Source organism: Chlamydotis macqueenii, chromosome 7 (genome assembly GCF_036417535.1).
Source record: "Chlamydotis macqueenii isolate bChlMac1 chromosome 7, bChlMac1.mat, whole genome shotgun sequence".
Lineage (NCBI taxonomy): Eukaryota > Metazoa > Chordata > Aves > Otidiformes > Otididae > Chlamydotis > Chlamydotis macqueenii.
The window spans coordinates 37154642-37176123 of NC_141562.1; the positions used below are offsets into that span (position 1 = coordinate 37154642).

A 21482-nucleotide genomic window follows, 5' to 3' on the forward strand; every position below is an offset into this window, starting at 1 on the left:
GGATACGGGTTGATCGGGAAGGGCCCCCCACATAAATGCTGCTGGGAAATGCAGGGAGAGGCTCTGGCACGAAACAGGTTCTTCTCTAAGAGCTCGCTCAGTCTCATGGAAAGCGGCAGAATTCGGCATCGATTTGTTTCTCAGTACACTTTTTTTTGGGGGAAAAAATAACGCATTTCAGCTTTGGCATTGGCAGAGTTCATTTTTACGTCTTTCAACACGTTATTCTTGCAGGGGAGCTCTCTTAAGAGCGACTCGAAATGGATGTAAAAGGTACATTGTTTGAGAAAACCTTCCTGAACAGAATAACTTCTTCCATAATCGATTTCTATTAAAGACAGACCTCAAGAGAAAAGCCAGATCAGTTCTAGTCTGTATGACAAACCCACGTTATCACCATTTTCTACCGCGTAAACCCATTTGCAGCACCGTTCAGGCTGTCTCCCAGTTGTTAACATCACAATGGAACACCTTCCTTCTGAGGGTGAATGAAAACATTCGTATTATTTCGGCACTGGTAACTGTAAATTTTGCAGAATAGTTGATTGGGTTTATCAAGATCCGTTTGTCTGGCTTTGTAGGGTTTTCATGTAACGGCTCCTTTCAGGTGAATGGTTTGTTTCCTTGCAAACGTAGGTTTGTGCTGCAGTAATGCGACAAAAACCCTCTTCTGTCATTTTTCACATCGTTCCAAATTAGCTATGGCCAGCTTTATTTTGGTCTTTCCATGGAACATGCGAAATACGATTGCATTCAGCAAGTGTAACGTATCTGTACGACCTCACGTTCTTGTCGCAGAGCTGTCGATGCTCCCAGCGGGCTGTTCCCTCGCCGTTCCGCTTCTCACGTTCGTGAACTCGGTTTTGTCCCCTGTCACAGCTCTGACAACGTTGTTTTGCTCAGTGCTGTTTCTGTACCCTGCGTATCTCTAGGTTTCCTCTCCAAATGACCTTCTCTTGGAATATTCTCTGTGCCATGTGGCTCTTCACTTTCAAACACTGGTTCTCTCCCTTCTTTAAGCCTCCCCATAAACTTGACTCCTAGCATTACGCGCGATGGAGATGATAATTCAGAAGCGTTTTTTCTTAGATTAAAATTTTTTTTTCAGTAGACTGACCATTGTGAACAAGCCCCGCAAAACCAAGAGATGAATCTAACTGTTGCGTAATGCTTGTAGCACATACATTTGCCTGACACCTGATTAGGACACTTCGCTTCCCGACAATATTGCCAACTTCGGAGCACTGGGGTGGAGTTTCTCCGTGTTCAATGCCTGTCTCAAATTTTTCCTACGCATGAAACTCCGCTAGAAAGAAATAGGCTGGTTTTGTGAACAGCTATAAGCAGTGCAGTTTTGTCTCAGAGAAATATGCTGGTTTTCTGTGCTTTCTCCCCAAAGCAACTACATATTTACTTACAAGGTTTGCAACACAAACTTTACATTTTAGGGCAGTTGCCTGTGTATCAGTGTTTGCACAGATGTCATTCCCAGGAAAATTTGGCCAAATAAAATCAAATAACAGACCTTTGAGGATTTTATTTTCATGTGCTCATTAAACGCCGGCAAGAACTTTGTAATTAAAATCTCTGCGGTTCCTTCCCAGTGAGATGGGTCGAGTCCAGGACTGATCAAAAATGTCTCGGCAGTTCCAGCTCTACGTTGTGTTAGTCTGGGCCTGACTAAAGCCCAGGGCGGAGGACCCCAAGCCGGCTTTTTCTGTCGTCTTGTTTTCTGCTGGGCACTGATAGCAGTGCAAATGGAACCCAAAATGACATTTTTAATTTTTTTTTTTTTTTTTTTCTCCTCCTTTCCCACTTCGCAAATCCTGGTGTGATGTGCACTAAACGGACTGAGGAGCCCAGCTGAAACGTGAATCACGATCTCATTTTGTCCCTCGGAAGAGCTCTGGAAGTTGGGTTTATAGCAGACGAGGCTGTCTTGTAGCAGTGGGGCAGCTGAATGCTGCCTTGAAAACTACTTTTATACCCGACCGTTAATTTTGGAATTGCAGTCAGCAGGGACCTCCGTGAAGTTTCTCTGTTTGCTCTGCTTTGAGCTTTGTTTCCCCCAGTCTTTGCTTTTTGCGTTTGTGAAACGGAGTTGTTGTGTTCGGGAAACAACGAAGACTCGCATACTGTAATAGCGAGTACCTCCGGACAAACTTGGAACAAAAAGTGTTTTCTGTGCAGAATCTGAGTCGTATTCAGGAAAGAAAGAGGAACGAAACACACTGAATAGCTGCTCCTCGGGGAAGGGCTGCGTGCCTGGTGCCCGAAGGCCTGCGGGAGAGGAGTGAAGAACAGCCTGACGTTCCAACAGCGCGCTCCCACTGCAGTAGCGCTCCTTGACGCAGGGTTGGGTTGGCCTCCAGCCGTTCTCGGAGGCCCTGAGAACATCTCGGAGGTGCTGTGAGCTTTGCGCGGTGTGACACTGCCTGTGCACGCTCGGTGATGCGTGCGGGTGAAATGCAGTGCTCTCAGGAGATGGTGTAACTATGCGCGTAGGGCCCGCTGTACGATGAAGCCAAGGTGGACAACCTGGACACCGCGCTCAAGGCGTCCACGCGAGGCGGCCGACTCGCTGAGGCCGCTTCTTTCTGGCTAATCCCATCTTCTGAACCCCAGCGCTGTGGGACAGGGATCGGTGTGGTGGGTTTTCTGGTTTTGGCGTCGTGGTTGTTCTAGTGATTTGGGGAATATATGCTAATGAGATTATTTTTCGCCTGCTGGCAGTCGAGTGAACTTTTCCTAATTTTGTTGCTGTATAAGGGATTAAAAACAGAGTTTGAGGAACCAGGCATTTGGGTTTAAGCATATGGACTGTGGGAGGGTATCCAGCAACAAGCTTAGAAATACAGATGGGTTCTCTTCTTTTCGAACGCGGTCCCATGTTATTAACGTGAATCACTTGAAGACTATCAGATGCTGATCACTGGGTACGTTGGTTACTTGTAAGATCACCAAATCAGAATGACTCAGGTTCAGGGCTGGGTTGCTGAGGGCTTTATCCAGTTGTCTCTGGAAACTCCAAGGATGGAGCCAGGCTCTGGGCAGCCTCGAGGGAAAACCTTTCTCCTTCCACTCAACCTCAGCCTTTCTCTTTTCGGTCGACACCTCTTCTGTTTACCTTTTTATTACCCACTCTGCAACGTTGAGGCCCAAATCCTGCAAGCGTTTGCAGAGCGGCTTAATTCTTTAAGTAGGCTTGGTGAAGCAGGGATTAAAGAATATCATAGCGTCCCGTCGTGGGTCACGTTAATTGGATGACATGGCGTTAGCGCATCCCACGTCTTGGAAGAACGGGATCCAGATAAGCACTAATCACTCAAAATTAGCTTAATGCACTTTTAAGTGATCTCTGTTACATTTCCAGTTTCAGCCTGGAAATCACAAACGCCTAGGATCCAAATGATTGTGGCGTTACCAAACCAATAAGATCCTTTTCTTTTTTTTTTTTTTCCTACTAAACATCTTACAGTTTAGAGATGAGAAAGAAGGTAAGTTAATTAACGCGAGTAGGAAATAGAGATGTTGAAAATTACTATTCTCATCAATTAGTTACCTGATTTTGCTGCACTGATGCCATCTTAGGAATTTATGTCTGCTTGTCTTATTTTCACTTGGTATTGCCGTATTTACTAGTTTTAATTACTATCACTATTTCTGACCTTTACAAGTGAACTACTTCCACGTGGACTGCGTGCTACCTAGTTAGCTTGCATCACCATGATTTTTACGTGTCTCATTTGCCGCATTCGTTCAGTTACATTGCACAGATTCTAATAATATATTTTCTGTTGAATAGCTGGAGTACACCTTAGAGTAACTTCAGTATCAAAGACCACAGTGAATACTGAAAACCAGTGTAATTCAACATTTCAGAGGAGTGAAAAGCAGCCAAATTAATGGCTCGTACAGCTTTGAGTAATTTTTCTCTCCAAGAATTAACAGCGTAGTGCTGATTTGTTTGTTCTCCGGACGGCTAGTGATCTGAGCAAGTAAAAAGTTTACTTCCAGAAGTTAAATAGCCCTGTAAAAGCTCTTGAGTACTTGTGACCTTTTTGACTAAAGGGAAATATAGAATGAATTCTCCAAGATGCTCCTTCACGGGAATAATTCACGATAAAGACCTTAGAATAACACACAAAATATTAAACAGAAGACTCATTCTCTCATACAGATTTCTGTTCAAGGATTAAAATTCACACGGGATGGTAATTTAAACAGGAGCGGAAAGGGCAGTTCCACCAAAAGATAATCACAGAATAAAACAGGCTGTGAAGATTTAGTCCGTGTGGGTTTGGGGTGTTACAGGATTGGTACAGTTTCTGCATATCAATGCAATTTCTTCTTAGTAGCAAGAATTTGCTACACTGCAGTACTCAAGCTGACTTTGTCCTGACAACATACCCTAAGGAAACTTATCTTCTGTCTTTCAGAATGTCAACGGTGAGTCTACATTAGTTTTTGAAAGACGGATGTAAATGTTTGCTTGTTTGCAAGTGCTTTTTATTTTGTAGAAGATGGTTTTGAAGCTGTTGTGTGACCTTGGTTTCCGAGATATTGATACTAATGGAACAGATTGACATTTGACACAGATTAGCATTCGATAAAGTGGTGGCTTATTTTTACTGCTTAATCAAATTTTTTTTTACTCCTAATTTAAATACTGCCTGGAAATTACTTATAAAGTCGGGATACTGAATACTGACTGTTTTAAAGTATTTTTAGGACTTCATATTCAGGCTTTCAAACCTATAGTGATGGTTTTTCCCAATTAAAGTGTTTGAGCCCAGAGCTCCGTAAGACGCAGCACGACTGATCCTGTCCTTACCGGAATCCTGGTGGCTGTAGGCTGGTAAAGCCTGCGAGGTAATGAGTCAAACCTTCACCTGCTCTTCGGAGTAGCGGCGAAATGGGAATTTAATTTTATTTACTTGGGAGCGGGAGCAGTGAACTGACGTGTGCTGCGGAAGGGGAATGCAGTGATCCTGGCTCGTCTCCTGCCACGGAAAGCGGTGTCAGTGACGCCTGTGTCTGGAGTCCCTGTCAAGTTCAAGAATGTATTTCTCGTAGCAGAAATAAGTAGAATTTTGAGGGAAATAAGGAATCAAATTGTTTCTTTTCCTATTGATTTCTAGAAGTTTACATTTTTGGTACCTAGTCTTTTTAGTAGGGTTCAATGTTTAATCAGTTTCCTATTTAAAAAAAAAAACTAGACAGTAACTTGGTTTTGCTTTTTTCTTTAATAGTAAGAAGTATGTATTATTTTCCTAGACAAAGACAAAATAATACGAAAATAGATTTGGAATCTCAGCCAAAAACTGTAAATTTCATACGCAAAATAACCGTATTCTCAAAAACCTATACTTAGAATGTTTATTAACAGTATCAGCATTTTTGATACTAAAAAGCAGCAAGAACCCCTTGAAGTAAAACAGTTGGGTTTTTTTTGCCTTCCACGCTGTCTCTAGCTTTTGTCCTACATCATATTAATACTCTAAAAAGTCATCTTGAGGGGGGAGAATTTAATTACGTGGATTGTTTCTGAATTAGAGCTTCCCATCCGTGCTAGACTTGACATCACAGGATGCAGCTGGGTAGTCGGGAGGGCAACTGAATCATTCCTCTAAGATGCTGTTTCACTGCAGTTTAAAGGTTTAAAACAGCTCTGAATGTGGTTTTTTTTTTTTTACTGTTATTGTGTTCAAAATTGAATTTAAAAAAAAAAAAAAGTCAGTTATGGAAAGGTTAAGGTTTTCTCTTGAAATTATGGATTTGTCCCATAAGGGCATTGGTTGTATTTTTCTTAAGTCTCCTCTGCCTACTGCTTGGGTGAGAGAGCTCAGGACTGAGGAGGACCCAAAACAGGAGCACGCTGGAGAAGCAGTCAGTGCAACGTGCCGAGGGTCAGACAGGATGATCCTCCTGCTCTGACGCTGGCGTCTCCTGACAGCTTGTAAGGTCCACTGCCCTGAAAGGTTTTCAGTGCATCCTGAACGGTTTAATCTGAGCTTTAATTTCTGTTCCTAAAAGGTGTTTTGTCTTAAAGAGAAATCAGTTTAACTCTGTGCAGCATTTATTATGCAAACCCTTTGCAAGGGTGCGGCGTGTATCTAGATTTAAGAGGAGCTTTAGCATCCTTACTCATGAAATACTGCACTTTTTTTCTGAGGCTTTGGTGCTCTAGTATCTGACTCGTGGAGGAGCAGAAGGCAGTCTGTCTGAGTGGTAGTTTTCTCACTGACTCTCTTTTTTATCCCTTCTGGCTACTTATCTTGGTAATTCAGTCTTCTCATAGTTCCCTTGTTTTGCAGTCATCTGGTTTTCGACTTCTTGCCTGCAGCATATATTCTCCTAATCTGTCAAAAAGCTGAGCTGATTTCTGCTAAAACTTCCCCTGGAAACATCGCTTTAGGTGACCGCCCGGCCTCGATGGCTTCAGTCCGCGTGGCTGTTCCGGTGGGAATACTGCAGAGCGAGACCTGCCTGCTGCACAGGTGGCCCATCAGTAGGGAAACACTGGAAATCTGCGTTTCTGCAGTCATTTCATTTGCAGTGATAGTAAGAGGTAGAAACTAGAAGGTTCCTTAACTTTAAATCTGCTGACTAGAAATCAAGATTTTAAAAAGTTCCCCGTAGGATTTTTTTTTAAGCTGATGAAGCAAAAATAGTTTCCCTGATGGAAATGTGCTGTGTTGTACCTTCCCAGGCTGCTCTGAGCAAGAAATTGCACGGGCGTGAGCTCAGAAAAAGGGAGGCACTGTAGGCTTTGGTTATTTATATGCTTCTAAATGTGGCTCTAAAGGACAAATAAGTAAATTAATTGGTTCCTTCCCCTGCACGGAACAGCACTGTTCCCTTTTCCAATTAGCTGGTAAGTAGAAAAGATGGAGTTGAAGTTTTCCATCCTTTTTTTCCTTCACTTCTAGGCAGCTAGGAGACAGTGTACAAACAGCTCCAGGTCTTCTGCCTAAATCAGAGACCGAGTAGAGAAGGAAGGGGTGAAGGGGGAAATCCTCTGCTTTTCACAGCTAGCCAACATTTGTACCTTCATTTTAGTTTGTATCTTCACTGTGAGTAATAGTCATCTCTATTTATTATATTGCCTGATTTTTCTGACATACTGTAATACTGAGATACCTTTGTTTTCTTCTTACCTGCAACATGTGAAAATATTCAGTTGGTTTTTTAAGACTCTAACTATTTTAGGAGGGGAACCTCTGCTTCAGAGAAACAAGAAGCCGTATCCTTTCACCTTTTGCACCTGATCTGTTTCTAGTGAGCAAACTCCAGGTGCTTCCTTCTGGAGGAGAGATGGTAGCAGGTGCAAACAATCTTTAACAAAACCTTCAAGCATTCTGACATTTTTTTATGTGTTTGACAGTAACGAGCAAACCTGTATTCACCGTCGCAGCAGCTCTGCTAAAGGAGCTTCTTGTCCACGTACAGCAACTCTTCACTTGTGTGCTGCATGAAGACTGCAAACGTCTGATTTATGGAAGTCAGTGGTGCTGTTCGTGTTGGGCAGGACATATTTGCCCTGCATGCTTTAAAACATCTTCACTAATACAAAAGTACAGAAAAGCCTGGGTAGCAGTGTCATTTTCCTGATAGAACTGTCTGGATTGAATCTGGTTCTCTCTGCTGTAAAGTCTCTCTCTCAAAATCACTTCCTCAGTCCAGTAGTTACAGCAATCAGTATGAAGTATGTTGACTTGTTGGACAGAAAATGCGAAATATCTCCCGCTGTGTGGGAGTGAAGCTCACACCTTGTAACACTTCGAGCAGCTAGAGCAGTAGTACTCACCGTAATCATCTCTTCTTCATTTGAAAATTTTTAACTTAGAAACAGGTGTCTGTTGAATTTTAATAACTTGGTGAAGTTTACTGCCTGTTTTTCAACTGGTTTTGTGTTACGGAAAAATCAAAGCTAACAATAGTGGGTAAGTCATTGCTTTAGCTCAAGGAAAAGTGGGAATATTGGTATTTTTAACCTACCTGTAGATAATACATGCACTGTTCCTGCATGTGTCGCAGTTCGCCGTGTCTTGACCAGTCCGATAGGAAAGCCTGCAAAGACAAGAACACGAGGTCATTAAGAAGTAATTTGTTTTAACATGGTTTTGCTTTCTATGATTCTTTTCGTAGAAATCAGAACTTTGGGATTTTTTTTTTTAACTTTAAGATGGAATACAAAAATCTAGCCATTAGAAAAACAGGATCAAAAATAGCACATTCAGCTTCACTGAGCAACAGGAAGATAAAGTTATTTTGGAAGATGAGTTTCTAATGACTGCAAGGAGAAAATAAAATATTTATTTCCATTATGCTTTTGTAAATTAAAAGAGACAACAGAAGGAAACCAAGTTATGTGAACCTCTTTTTACATAAAGCTGCTGTGTAGCGACGCGGTGAGCCATCACTGTAATGGGGACGCGTACAGTTTCCACAGCCGTGACAGTGCTGGTTTGCTGGGTTCTCTTCTGCTTTCTCAAATACATGAGGCTTTTCCTAGTTACCTGCTGGATGTATAGAACATAACACTGGAAAATAATGCTTCTGAAGCCTAGGACCTTCCTTAAACAGCTCGCCTGAGTGACCTCAAATAATTCCCTCTGGGCTTTGCTTAGTAGGAGCATCCCTGCCCCGTCCCTGCCTCAGCTGGCCTTGCTGTGGGGACAGAGCACCTCTCTCTTTGCTTCCCTGACAAAGTCACAATAATGGAAAACATTTGCAAAAAAAAAAAAGTTGACTTAATTTTTCTGTGGCAAAGTATCAAACCTATAGAATATGAAGTATTCATGGGGAATTACACACAAACAGTTTTATGTGCCTGTCCCTGAGAGGGAAAGTCAGCATTTCCTAAATGCTGCAGGCCGTTTATTTATCTCAGCGAACGTCCTGTTTTCTTTGAAAATGCCCATCTTGTGCTGTCTCACTTTTCCTTACCACTTCGAACGTGAATACTGGTTTAAAGGTTTATTACATAATGTCCTGGCTCTGGCCGGGATGGAGTTAATTCTCACCTGAGCTGGGAGAGGAGCTGGAGCTGGTGGCCCCCGTGGCTGGGGACACAGCTGGGACAGGTTACCCATTACCCAACAGCTGGGGTGTTTCACCCAAATTGGCCCAGGGGCTGTTCCATCCCATGGGGCTCCTGCTCAGGGTATAAAGTGGGGATGGGGCTGGGGGGCAGGTTTGGCTGCTGGGGAGGGAGCTGGGCCTCAGGATCCCCTGGGAGCTGTGGCACTGTAAGTTATGTGCTTGAGTATTTTCTGTTATTGGTTTTGTTTTCCACCTCTGTTTTCTTTTCCTTGGGATGCTATGGATTTTTGATATCAAGTGATAAGTCAGTGGCCTTAAATAGTTTTTTACTCAGAGGAGCATACTCAAATTACCTGGATTGCTAAATTTTAACACAGTAGCAAAGCCAGGTGTGCAAAAGAACTTCCACAAAGCAGAATTTCTATTTTATGCGCTATCCCTTGTGGGACAAACCCCAGCACTGCTTTATATTTGATTATATTGCTTTTTATGCTCTCTAAGAGGACAGTAGTGTCTGTTTTTCAGTTTCCCTTTTAAAATATTTCGGAGATTGACATTCAAGTTGTCTCCTCGCTATTAAACTTGAACTTGCGAAATGTTTTTTCTAAGCTATTGATCAAATACTAAAAACTCTCAGTGAAGACAGAACATTTGAAGCCTCCAGCTCAGTTGCTGAAAGCCTTTATTTAGTGAGGACACGGAGGGCAGTTAATAACGGCCGGCGGAGGAAACGGCACGGAGTCCGAGTGCCAGGCTGGGGTGGTTTTTTATTTCATTAGTTTCCAGTTGGGACATCTTCATTCATCTTTGTACGTCTGCAAGCTGCCGTTCACGTACGCAGTTAATTACCTGGCTTGCAGACAAACAGCCTCTCCTGTTCCTGCACGGGGCTGCGGGGTTCGTGCTGTTCCCGTTTGGCCTGCCTCTCTGCTCGGCTGTTTAAGGAATAATTTAATAATAAGGGGTTTTTTGAAGAAAGTTTTCTAAGTCCAGTGTTTACAAAAGCAAATTGTAGCATCCAAGTTATTTATCCTGCTGATACCTGTCCCTGTTACCCTGGATTCCTGCGGGATGAGCCCTGTGACAAGGAGTGACAGTGACATCTTATTTGTAGAGTTTCTTGGGGAAATTATTGGTTGTGTTTTACGGACATGCCTGGTGCTCCGAGGGTTTGCTCTAGAAGACCGAGGTTTCTGGCGACAGTTGTAAAAGCAAGGTGATCATCAGGTCGTCTGTTTACAGTGAATCTTGACAAGTCTCTGTTTTTATTTTTCCCCCTAACTGGGGTGCTTGAGAACCATGGCTTTCACTGCAGGACTGGGAAAAGGCAGAGAATGTTTTGTTTGAGAGAGAAGGGAGGATGAGGAGTATTCCTGTGTGCTGAGCGCCATGAGTGGAGAAGAGGAGGGATAAATCGGAGCCCCCCGGGCAAATCTGCGGTGGTGGCACCATCCCAGGGACAGGTCTGGTGCAGAATCTATAAACACTTCAGCAAGGAGTCACGTGGGATTAAACACCCAAATAAATACACTGCAGTATTAAAAATCATACAGATATGTCTCTGAATCCTTCCCTTCCCTGTGTGCTCACACCTGTAAAACAGAAGGATGCAGATGGTCGCTGAGTTACTGTGATGCCTTACCAACCAGTTTCCACCAGCGCCACGCCCATCTTAACAAAACACTAATATTTTAGCTGTGATAAACTCACTTTCAAATAATTAAAACTTATTTCCTAGGTGGTGGTATAAGGCAGACTCGGTAAGTTGATGAAAACGGTCCTTTGATATAAGTATTTAAAATGATATTTGGTTGATCATTTTCAAGTTCTAGCACTGCTTGATTGTAGCATCACTGGCACTCACAAACTGGACTGTTTACGGCGATACTTTTTTTTTTTTTCCCCCCTAGTTGAATGTAATTTACGATGGACTTTCCTTAAAGCAGCATCTTCCATAATCGAGTATTTTCAGCTATTCAGAGATAATTTTCCTTTCAAAGTGCAGATTTAGTAACGTTGCCTTCTCTGAACCATCCTATTGGACTTCTCGGCAAGCCCTGAGAACCTCCGTGACGTCACAATGCGTGGTTTCTGTAAGGCGGTTTGATAGCTCTTTAGCCAGGAGTGTGTTGTGCGAGTACAGCGTAAGTTCAATTATTTCTATATAAATTAAACTCTTCATGAAAGAATTCTGTTGTTGATACCCCAGGGCTTTGGACTTTCACTTTCCTGTTTTCACATAATTATCTACAGAAACACTTGCGTGGAGTTCATCTACCTCATGCCAGCAGAGACTGCGCTGCTGGCGCAGCGTTCCCCTGTAAAGCCCAGGCAGCGAGGCCGATTTGTGGTGCAGACTTACCCAAAAATGGGGTTTCCTATCAGCGGTCGCTGCTAGAAAGAGTCTGCAAGCACAGTCTGGATCCTGGGTTCAGAGTTCTGGGTGATTATGCTTTCCTTGGGAGATGGTGAATTTTGGATAAGCTACTTTTTCCCCCTCCTCTTAAAAATACTTTTAAGGGTGTTCCAGTGTAGAAGAGCTCAGGGTAGAGACCGGTAACTTCTTTATCGGTTAACTAGTTGGTGTTTTTCTGTAAGAGTAAATTCTGTAAAATGTGACGTTTTTCTCAAAACAAAGATTCCTACAGAAATTTTTTGGCAAAATGAAAGTTGGTTTTGGTCTGTTTTAGATCCAAAGTGGATTATTTCACTTTGTTCTGAGTGAGATGCCTCGGAACCAGAAATTCCCCCCCCCAAGCTACAACTCCCGCAGGCAACGTACTTCACGTAAAAATAATCTCAGCGTTATGCCTCGCAGCTTGTTTTACCAATCTCAACATCTTGATTTTTGGGAACGCCGCATCAGGTTAAGGATAAGAAATACTGCATTTCTTTAGAATCATCGAATCACAGGGTGGTTTGGGTGGGAAGGGACCGTTAAAGCCCATCCAGTCCAACCCCCCTGCAAGGAGCAGGGACATCTCCAACCACATCAGATTGCTCAGAGCCCCGTCCAACCTGGCCTGGAATGTTTCCAGGGATGGGGCATCCACCGCCTCTCTGGGCAACCTGGGCCAGTGCTCCACCACCCTCAGTGCAAAAATTTTTTTCCTGATATCTAATCTGAATCTGTCCGCAGACGGGCACGGTTAGTCTCATGTTCTGCGCGGTGCTGTACGGTCCAGGCTCTGGATGTAGGCTGCCTGGATTGCGATGTCTGCATCTAATTGCCTGGGTCACCTTGGGAAGGGGATCTCATCTCCATACTCAGGTTTTCACGTATGCTTGCTATCTACAGTGCATATTATTTTCAGGAGGCTTTAATTTTATTGCATTTCTTTTAGCCGTCTTGGCACAACCTGAGCTTAACCTCAATTAACACTTCCAAGTATTAAAACGTTATAATAAAGAGCAACCATTTTGCTGACATGGACTGACGGTAACTAATAATAGGCTGCAATTTTCAGAGCAGCCGAAGGGATTTATGCCCTCTAAGTCCCTGTGAAATGCAGAATTTGTGTACCTGCTTGAGGCTTTTTTTGAAAATAACCAACTGCAACATCAGGATCTTCTTTGCATTGGAGTAGGTTTTGCTCATCTAAATTAGAGACCCCATTGAGCTGAGAGAGGGAAGCTTGGATCTGTTTATGTTGGTTGTTTTTTTTTTTTTTTTTCCCCCCTATGGTTCATTAGGTGGTGAAGGGGCACTAATTCAAGTATCCTGGACATCCATTAAAGTCAAACCGAAAAAAAATAAAAAATAAAAAATCTTAGAGCTCGATTTGGGAGGATAGCTCTGTTATATTTGGATGTCTTCCCTTATCTGCTGGGATGTAGGGAATACTTCATATTAATTGAGTCGCTTAACGGCACGATTTTAGAGAAGTGGCTGTGCTTCAGAGCGTGTTTATGCGCTGATGATCTTGATGTTCATCACACTTTCGATGCGTTACCACCAACGAGGAGGATAAACAGACTTCAAGTATTATGATTTTTTTTCATTGATGTTTTTATTAAAATCTAGTGAAACAAATTCTCTTCAGAAGGCAGCGGGCCTTTCAAGTGGTTTTGAAGTGACAGTTCTGGCCGCGTTGAATAGCTGAGGTCGGGTAGGCCACGGTTCTCCTCAAGCCGCGGTATAAAGGGGTATTGTCCTTCCACGCGTGGCCTGGTCCTGCTGGGGCTGTTTACAGCATCGCTAGTTACACACACTGAGGTTATCTGTCCTGACAGGATAATGATTAGAGAATAAATAGTCTGGTGAAGAACTCCTCCGACCTTTGTTTCCTACTGCACAGTATTTCAGAGCTCGTACTGCTGTAGCTGTGCCTGAAGAGCCAATGATCCAGGATTAACTACTATCATAATCTGCCTTGTGGCAGAGTAAGATGCCTTCACTATGTCACACGTGTTGCAGTTGTCTTTATGACTTGAATAAGTCATGTTTTAGCTACGTAAACTGCAGGAAAATCACTTGTATGTGTGTTGCAGGTTAAAATAAGTCCCGCTTAGCCATCTCAGTTGAGTCCAACCTAAGATTTGTCGTTCTAGCTCAACGGAAAGCCTCATATAAATGAATTAATATCAGCAAAACCGTGTTTCTGTTGGGTGAATATTTGCCTCTGGTCCCCTTAAGAACTTCTGTTTTGCCATCAAACCAGGTAAATCCAGGTATAAAACACCTCAGGTCGGCCTTTGGCTCCTATAAAAGTGTTCTGAAAAATCACTTGCCCAGTAGGCCAGGAGACAAATTGTTTCAGCCTTGCTGCTGCTGTGTTTTCATTACATTCCTAATTAACAATTAGCAGTTTTCATTTGCAGATGATAGTGGTACAGTCTGATAAAAATCAGGAACAGCGTTGTGCTTTGAGCAATTATCTTGGGGCTTTTTTTGTTTGATGTTTACAGCTGGATGCAAACATTGAACTGTTTCATGCTTTTCAGAGGTATTGGTTTTTGGTTTTTTTTTGTTTTTTTTTTTGGTTTTTTTTTTTCCTCCTCCTCGGCTTTGCCAGTACAAGCCCTGGCAGCACCCTTGGTGTGTCTCCCAGTAAACGTGGGTCCCTTAGTTGTGTTTGAGAGGATCCATTCCCCTCTATGTGACAACGGAGAGGTTCGCTCCACCAGCGGTGTGCGCGTCCTTGGGCTATTCAGAGCAGCTAGCGAGATGCCCTGCGTCAGCTTAGGTTTCCTCGCGCTGTGTTTAATTATGTTTGCACTAGATTGGATGTGTGACAATTAAAAGTAGAAGCCAGCTCTTCTTTGCAGAGATCCGGGAGGGGCCGTGGAGCTGTCTCGTACCTCTGACGGTTCCACCTGGCTGGAAGCTGTTGCCCAACTGGCTTAGCGGAATCGCATGGATGTGCCTTCATGGTGGTTCTTTCCCATACAAGTTAGCAGCACGGCTTTTCTGGGATCCATCAAGATATTTAGCAGCTACAGCCAAGCTCTGTGTGTGTGCTGGAGCACACATGGAGAAATCCACAAGCGAGTTTGCTTCTGGAGATGTTGGGAGCCAGGCAGGACTCGCCGAGAGCCACGCAGGTCTAAGCAACACCAGCTACACGCCGCCGATCCGAGCGTCGCTGTGCCGGAGGTGTTGGGTACCTGGATGCAACGTGATCCTTCTCTCCTTCGCTTCGGTCCCTGACAGTCAGCATCAGTGGGGTGGCTTTCTTCCTGTGTGATTAACTGAACCTTACACTTTTCCTCTCTCGCAAGAAAAGGCAGGGAGCATGGGAGGCAGCCTGCGGGCCAGGCAGATGTGCAGCGGCACGGTCAGAAGGACCAAGGATCGGTCAGTGTCCATCACGGAGCCTGGCCAGGCAGCCTGTGTGTCCTCTCAATGGCGAGGAAAACCCTGGTTGTCATGTTGGGTACACGTATGTTTAAAAAAAAAAAAAAAAAAAAGCAAAAGAAACACTGCACAAATTCACTAACTCATTTTTGAAAGGATTTTTAACTGATGGCAGAGGGTGAAAGCAGAAATTTCCTGATGCTCTAAAATAATATCAGAATCTTTTTTCCCCACTTTTTTTTTTCCTGTTTTGTTATTACAGGGCTGATATTACTCATTTGGTTTTTGAAAATACTTCGAAATGCACAGAAGCTCAACGGTGAGATTTTTCAGCCTGTTTCCAAGACAGTGGTTTGTTGTCTTTTACTGAATCCTGGCAGTTGGAAGCACATGACTAATTTTCTTTTTGAGATATTTGCACTGTGGGCGTATGGCATGACTCCCAAGACTGCAATTCAAATGCTTTCACCCCGTAAATACATTTTATATTATACTCGGGTTAGTCAGGGAGTGAAGTGTTTTTTTAAAAAATACATATTTTAATAAGGCTGTCTAGTGATTTTAAAAAACCCACTGAGAATGGCGAGAATTAAAACGTATTTCAAGTGAAATCACACAGTCTTATAGGAATTAGGTGCGTACGAGGTCTAGCATCTCTCTTGAATATTTGCGCCTCTGTTGTCTCATCAGAAAAATCAGGAGGATAATTAAAATGTCAACTCTTTGTATTAATAATAATTCAGGTTATTTGTTTGCTCTAGCTGAGTAGCAGCTCATCATCAGGTCTGCACCCATCCTTTCACTGCAGCTTTGGTGTTGGATTCCCCTTCTGAATTCCCTTTGCTCTTCCACCCCCAAATCCACCTCATTTTAAAATTAATTCCTTCTGCGTGTGACTTTGGGGACCAGCTGGGGTGATGCGTTCAGTGCTGTAGTCATCAGGCAAAATTCCCTGCCTGCAGCTCGTGCCCTCGCACCTCCCGGCCGCTCCTACCCTGAGCTGAGCTGTTTCTCAGCTACGGAGCGATAGTTCAGCTCCCTGCGCTGTGGGTAACAGCCCTTCGTCAGCCACAGCCCAGAGAGTCAGAACTTTTTGGATTTTGCCTGACTCGGACTTTTAAATTAAGAAGGCTGCTAACGGGCATTGTTTCTGTAAAGGAGGGAAGATAGGAGAAATAAGTCTGTGTTTTGTTTTGTTTTTACAATAACTACATCAGCCAGACTATATGCAAACAAAAGAGTTTGTTTAAAATTCTAAATATTACACAGTAGCATAAAATCAAGGGAGCAGAGTACGATCTTGCTGATTGTGTGGTACTTGCAAGAAGGATGGGGAATGGTATGGAGGAAAAAAAAAACCAAAACAGTAGAAAGGACCCTGGAAGTGCTGGACTCTTTTGCTGTTGCAGCCTGAATAACTTCTGGCTTGTCTCGTCTATTTTTTCGTTTCCTTAAATAATGGTAGTTTGAGATTTGAGATTGAACTATTCCAGAGCATAAATTGCCTTGTTAATGTCAAAATTATGAGACCATGCTCAGTTTCTATCGCATCTTCTCAGGTTATTGGAACCAAGAGAAAAAAAAATTGTAGAATACTCAATACAGCGCCGGCTGTCCTCTTCTAGTTTGTTCATGCAGCAGGTGATGTGGTGAAAAATGTCCTCCTCCATCATCATCTTGTCAGTAAATTAGGGCCAAGCACAGCTGGGGAGTGTTTGGAGAGATTTCTGACCTTCCTCCCAAAGGCCATTTTCCTTCTTGGTTGCCCCACGACGCAGCTGATCCCTGCGCTGCTGTTCCTTGAGATGCCAAAACAAACCATCACAATAAACCGTCGCAAAAAGCTCTGACTAGTCAAAATCCATTTTTCCCTCGTCAGGATAAGAGAGAAGTATATCTTTGTGTGAGCACAGGGGCTCAGAAGTGGGTCAGTTGGGAATCTGGGGATTCATCTTTTGGTGAACAAACAGCAGCGAGAAATCTGACACATTTTTGTCTCATTTTTACCTGACGGGATAGGTACCTGGCTCTTTGCTGTGTCTCTTTGGATTTTAATAGCACTGACAGTCAAAATGCAGTTATTAAAGGATTACTCTAATTGTGTAAAGTGAAAACTGGTAATTCAGTACCTAAATAACATCCTCTGTAAAAGCCTGATTTAGCAGAAAGCCCTCTCGTTGCAGGTATGTAATTTGGACAGCTCGGTGACAGTTGGAGAAGCTTTCTGGCAGTAACTCGTCTGGATATATTTAGCGAGAATGTAGTGTGCTTACACTTTTAAAAAAGTAATTCGTTACAAGACTCGACCAGCATTTCCAGATTTGAACTGTGGAAGTTTGCTTTTCCTGGCCTTTGTGTCACTGCAGCTGGAAAAGTCTTGAACCTTAATTTCACTGCAAAGCCTGAAGCGCTGCTGTACCCCGCTGAAACGGGGAGGTGTGGTGGTGAATGGCATTTCGTGTTGTTTTTAAAGTCTACTGAATAGCCACTAGATATAAATCAAATTATTTTTCTGAATACTTCAAATACCTTTTCATTCTGCCTGCACCGTATATGCAGATAAACAGGTGGGATGTATTAGCAAATAAGTTGTATTTTCTGAGACTCAGAATGTTCTCAGTGTCGGTTTTTTTTTTTTTTTTTTTGGAGAAAACAGAGCAAGGATTAAGATCAAGTAACTTTGCTAAAAAGATTAGGTTTCTGTTTGTTTGATGTTGATTGCACATCCTGGATGTTGCTAACTGTTGTTCATCCTCGTTTGTTTGTTGAGAACCTCCTACCACCATCTTCCTAACAAAGGATGTTTAAAGCTGTAAGGTGGCTGTGACAGTAGGGTTATTTCACACAGTGCTCTCCATCTTAAACGTTCCAGTGTCTGGGTGCTCTGAATACCTGTGCCACGTTCCAGGAATGTCTGGGAACTGTGAAAGTCTGCCCTTTTTATCCACCTGGACAATTTGATCTGAAGCTTTGATTATGAGCAACAGAATAAATTTGCCCAACTGTAATGAAAAAACCCTATCCAAAATAGAAATCTCATCAAGTTTCAAAGCTCGGTGAAACACTCATGTTACCTGCCCTCGTAGGTCTGCCTCCAGAATCTCTTGTAGTCATCTAATTCAGGAAAAGCGTGATGTGAGGTTAAACCTTGGGCGATGCTGGATCTTTCAATACTTGATCGCATAATTAGCTTTCATTTGGGGTTACTGAGAATTTTCACTAAGAGAGCTCAAGGGTGCTCATGTGGACTGACAGCAGGTATTGAAATATGGCCATGAGGAAATATTTTGGTATATAATGAAATTGTTCCAGTGACGAGGTGCGTTGAGCTGCGAGAGGCGTCAGCGTGCAGCGTGTTGCTCTGCCACGGCTGCTCGGTTTGTGCTTGGGGGGAATGCAGAAGGGAGAAGGCTGGGGTACTGCTTTATAGCTTGGGAAAACAGGTTACTTGGGGTGAGGGCAGGTAATGGACTTTTGTGGCATCTTAATACGTATCCTGCTTTCAGGGACGGGTAGGTGAGCACCTGAGTGATGGCTGGAGGATGAGCTGGACTGGGGAGATGAGCACAGGGCGAGGGGGACAGGACCTGCCACAGGTCTGCATGCGAAGAATTCCTCTTGAAACTGCTTTTGTCACCTAATGGGAAAGCAGAAATGGTCACGGAATGCACTTTGCTTGAATATGGCTCAAAGCTCACAGTGTGACACATGCTTTTTGGTCAATGACAAAGCCTGACAGTTCAGCTATTAATAATTAGAAAAAGAGAGGGAGTAGTTATACAAACGGCTGTAAGAAAAGGAAGAGAAGGGCGTTCTGTGGCTGTTGGAACTAGAAAATAAAAACTGCTACTACAGTACTTAAATGCTTCACTCTAAGACTGATCTTTGTGGAAACAGCAGGAAAAAATGGTGTGTGTGGATTAGAATTTAATTTATATATATATATATATATATATATATATATAAAACAAACAAAAAAAAAAAAAAAACACCCACCCATCTCCTGGCTCAAGGATCACAAGATCCAGAAAGCACTGATTTGTGCAAAAAGGAGATGCATCCAAAGAGATTTCCTGTCTCTGCCTTAGAAAGGTGAATTATTACAGTCTCCAAGGTGTCCTGGTGTGTCTGCGTTAGGGAACGGTCAGTAAATGGCGCATACTCTGAAATACAGCAGCTGTGAAGGGTAAAGGGATGAGAATTGAGGAGGAGGTCTCAGGTGGAGTGGTAGTCAGAGTGACGGGCAAAACGGATGTGTGTGAAGATCACAGAGCTGAAAATAACGCTGGTCATTGTAGACCTGTTTCCAAGGACTGCTGGTACAGTCTCTCAAAACCTGGGGGCACTCGGTATATGGTACAATTTGCTCATCACAGATGGAATTTTCTGGTTTTCATATATTTATTTGTAGTGCAGCTGTCTTCTGCTGTTAAGCTTATCTATCTATCGCTTCCCTCCATTTCCAGGTTTTTCTCATAGAAATTATTTTCTTAAACTTTTCCTTTGCCAGGTCTGTAACTAAAAAACCAAATCAAAACCACAGGGGAGGAAATCCCACACAAAACCATGCCGTATCGTTTCGGTGGCTAGCACGTTACTTTCAAAGGCTGTGCTTTGAGACGCTGTATCCTTGTAAATGCTTCAAGCTTTCTTTTCTCCTTTTGCGCAATAAGGGACTCCCCAGTTTTTAAGAGTATTGGCTCACGTCTGTAGATGGATTGAGTTAGACAGCAGAGGTTGTTGCAACCTTCATTTGCTCTGGCTCCTCCGGACTGGACTTGAAGTAGCTTCTGGAAAGGAGAAAAACAAACAATCTGGGCAATAATTGCTTTGGCTATCTGACTTTCATTTGCTGTCGTTCCTCAGTCAGGATGATGGGTTTATGCTCAGCTCTTGTGACCTTGAGGATGATTGCTTGCGGCGTTTTAAAGACAGAAGTATTTGGGTGAGGATGCTGCCTCTGCACCGGGTGAAGCTCTCCTCTCCTCTTTAGCACAAACGTCCATCCAGACACACGCAGTATTGGTTTATTATCTGCTTAGGAATGATAATAAGACACAAATATCCCTTATTCATTGGAAAATGTGAAATGACATTTAAATTCCGTCCATGAGATGTTCTTTCAAAGCCTCTTCAAAGGAGCCTGGGACTGCATGTTTTGTGGATGTTTGTTGAGAGCTCTTTTAAATTCCCAAACCACTGTCGACTAATAAATGAATATAAATTAGCTCAGAAACAGGTTCATTTAACTCTTGTCTAATGTGTAGCATTTGGCCTGGCAGAGTCAAAACACTGTGACTTATTTTTGTGTGGCAAATTGAGTGCTTTGTTTACTAAAATTGCTGATTTGGTGCATAATGAGAAGGGCCTGGATTACCGGTACGTTTCACCGTGAGGATTTAAAGGGCAGGTCATCGGTCTTCTCCTGCTGCATAATATTTTTTATTATCTGTTCATCTTCTGTAACATATTTCAGAGGCGGTACTCTAGTTAGCCAGGTTTTGGAATTAGTGACTTGTATTTTACTCTCAATCCTGCTGCCCTTGGTGAGCCTCTGCGCAGGCAAACAGAGCAGAATTTGGCTTGGGTAACTGAATGCGCTGCATCTGAACGCAGACGAACACGTCTATGGTTGATAGAGACTGCTAAGAGTTTACTAGAAGATAAAGCAAACGTCACTTGGAGCATAAAACTTGTTTTGTGTTGTAAAGCTGGACCTTGCATCATGTAATATTCAGCATTTTTTGAACTTTGAGCTGGGAGTCTTAACTGAAGGTGTTGCTCTGTTACTTTTATTCATGCATGACCCAAGACAAACGTTGTTGAATGCCTTTTGCTGTGATGTGAATTTTTTTTTTTTTTTGGGGGGGGGGGGGTAGAAGCTTCACACAATAAGGTATAATTACCATTTTGCCAAAGATTTAGTAAATAATTATGCACATGAAAAATACAGTTTTAATAATTTCCTTTGATCTTGGGAGGTTGTAGGCTAGCGATAATGATTTCTACTCCTGTCCCCAAATCACAGAATCACAGAAGGGTTCGGGTTGGAAGGGACCGTTCAAGCCCCCCCAGTCCAACCCCCCTGCCAGGAGCAGGGACATCTCCAACCAGATCAGGTTGCTCAGAGCCCCGGCCAACCTGGCCTGGAATGTTTCCAGGGATGGGGCATCCACCGCCTCTCTGGGCAACCTGGCCCAGTGCCTCACTACCCTCATTGTGAAAAATTTCTTCCTTATATCCAGTCTGAATCTCCCCCCTTTTAGTTTAAAACCATTACCCCCTGTCCTGTCACTACTGACTCTGCTAAGAAGTTTGTCCCGAAATCTTCTATGTGTTATTTAGATAGATTCAATGCATTGAAATTACACAGTGCCTGATGGCATGAGCTGTGTTGCCTGATAGCCTGAATTTTGCATTCTGTGACCAATAAATGGGGCCTGGTCCCAGGTCAGAGGAATAGAGAGGTCACACTGCACCCTCGAGGTCTCAGATCTGGCAGAGCATCCTGAGCCCTTGGCTCCGTCGGGTGTCAGAGCTGCTCTCTGCTTCCCTTCCTCCTGCTGTGGTTTCCCCTTTCTTTGCAGCAGAGTTGAGCGCTGCGTGTTGTTGCTAATTGCGGATAATGTAGTGCTGA

At 43.2% G+C, this 21482-nt stretch overlaps 2 protein-coding genes across 4 annotated transcripts in view; one reads left to right on the forward strand and one right to left on the reverse strand.

Moving 5' to 3' along the window:
* DOCK1 (dedicator of cytokinesis 1) overlaps nt 1-21482 on the forward strand; it is a 287834-nt gene that overhangs the window by 98015 nt on the left and 168337 nt on the right. The window lies entirely within an intron of this gene.
* Nucleotides 1-21482, reverse strand: part of INSYN2A (inhibitory synaptic factor 2A) — a 45735-nt gene that overhangs the window by 5069 nt on the left and 19184 nt on the right. Inside the window, exon 3 of the mRNA XM_086752625.1 lies at nt 8002-8073. Coding sequence (XP_086608751.1) covers nt 8002-8073 — 72 coding nt within the window. The remainder of the gene's footprint in view (nt 1-8001; nt 8074-21482) is intronic.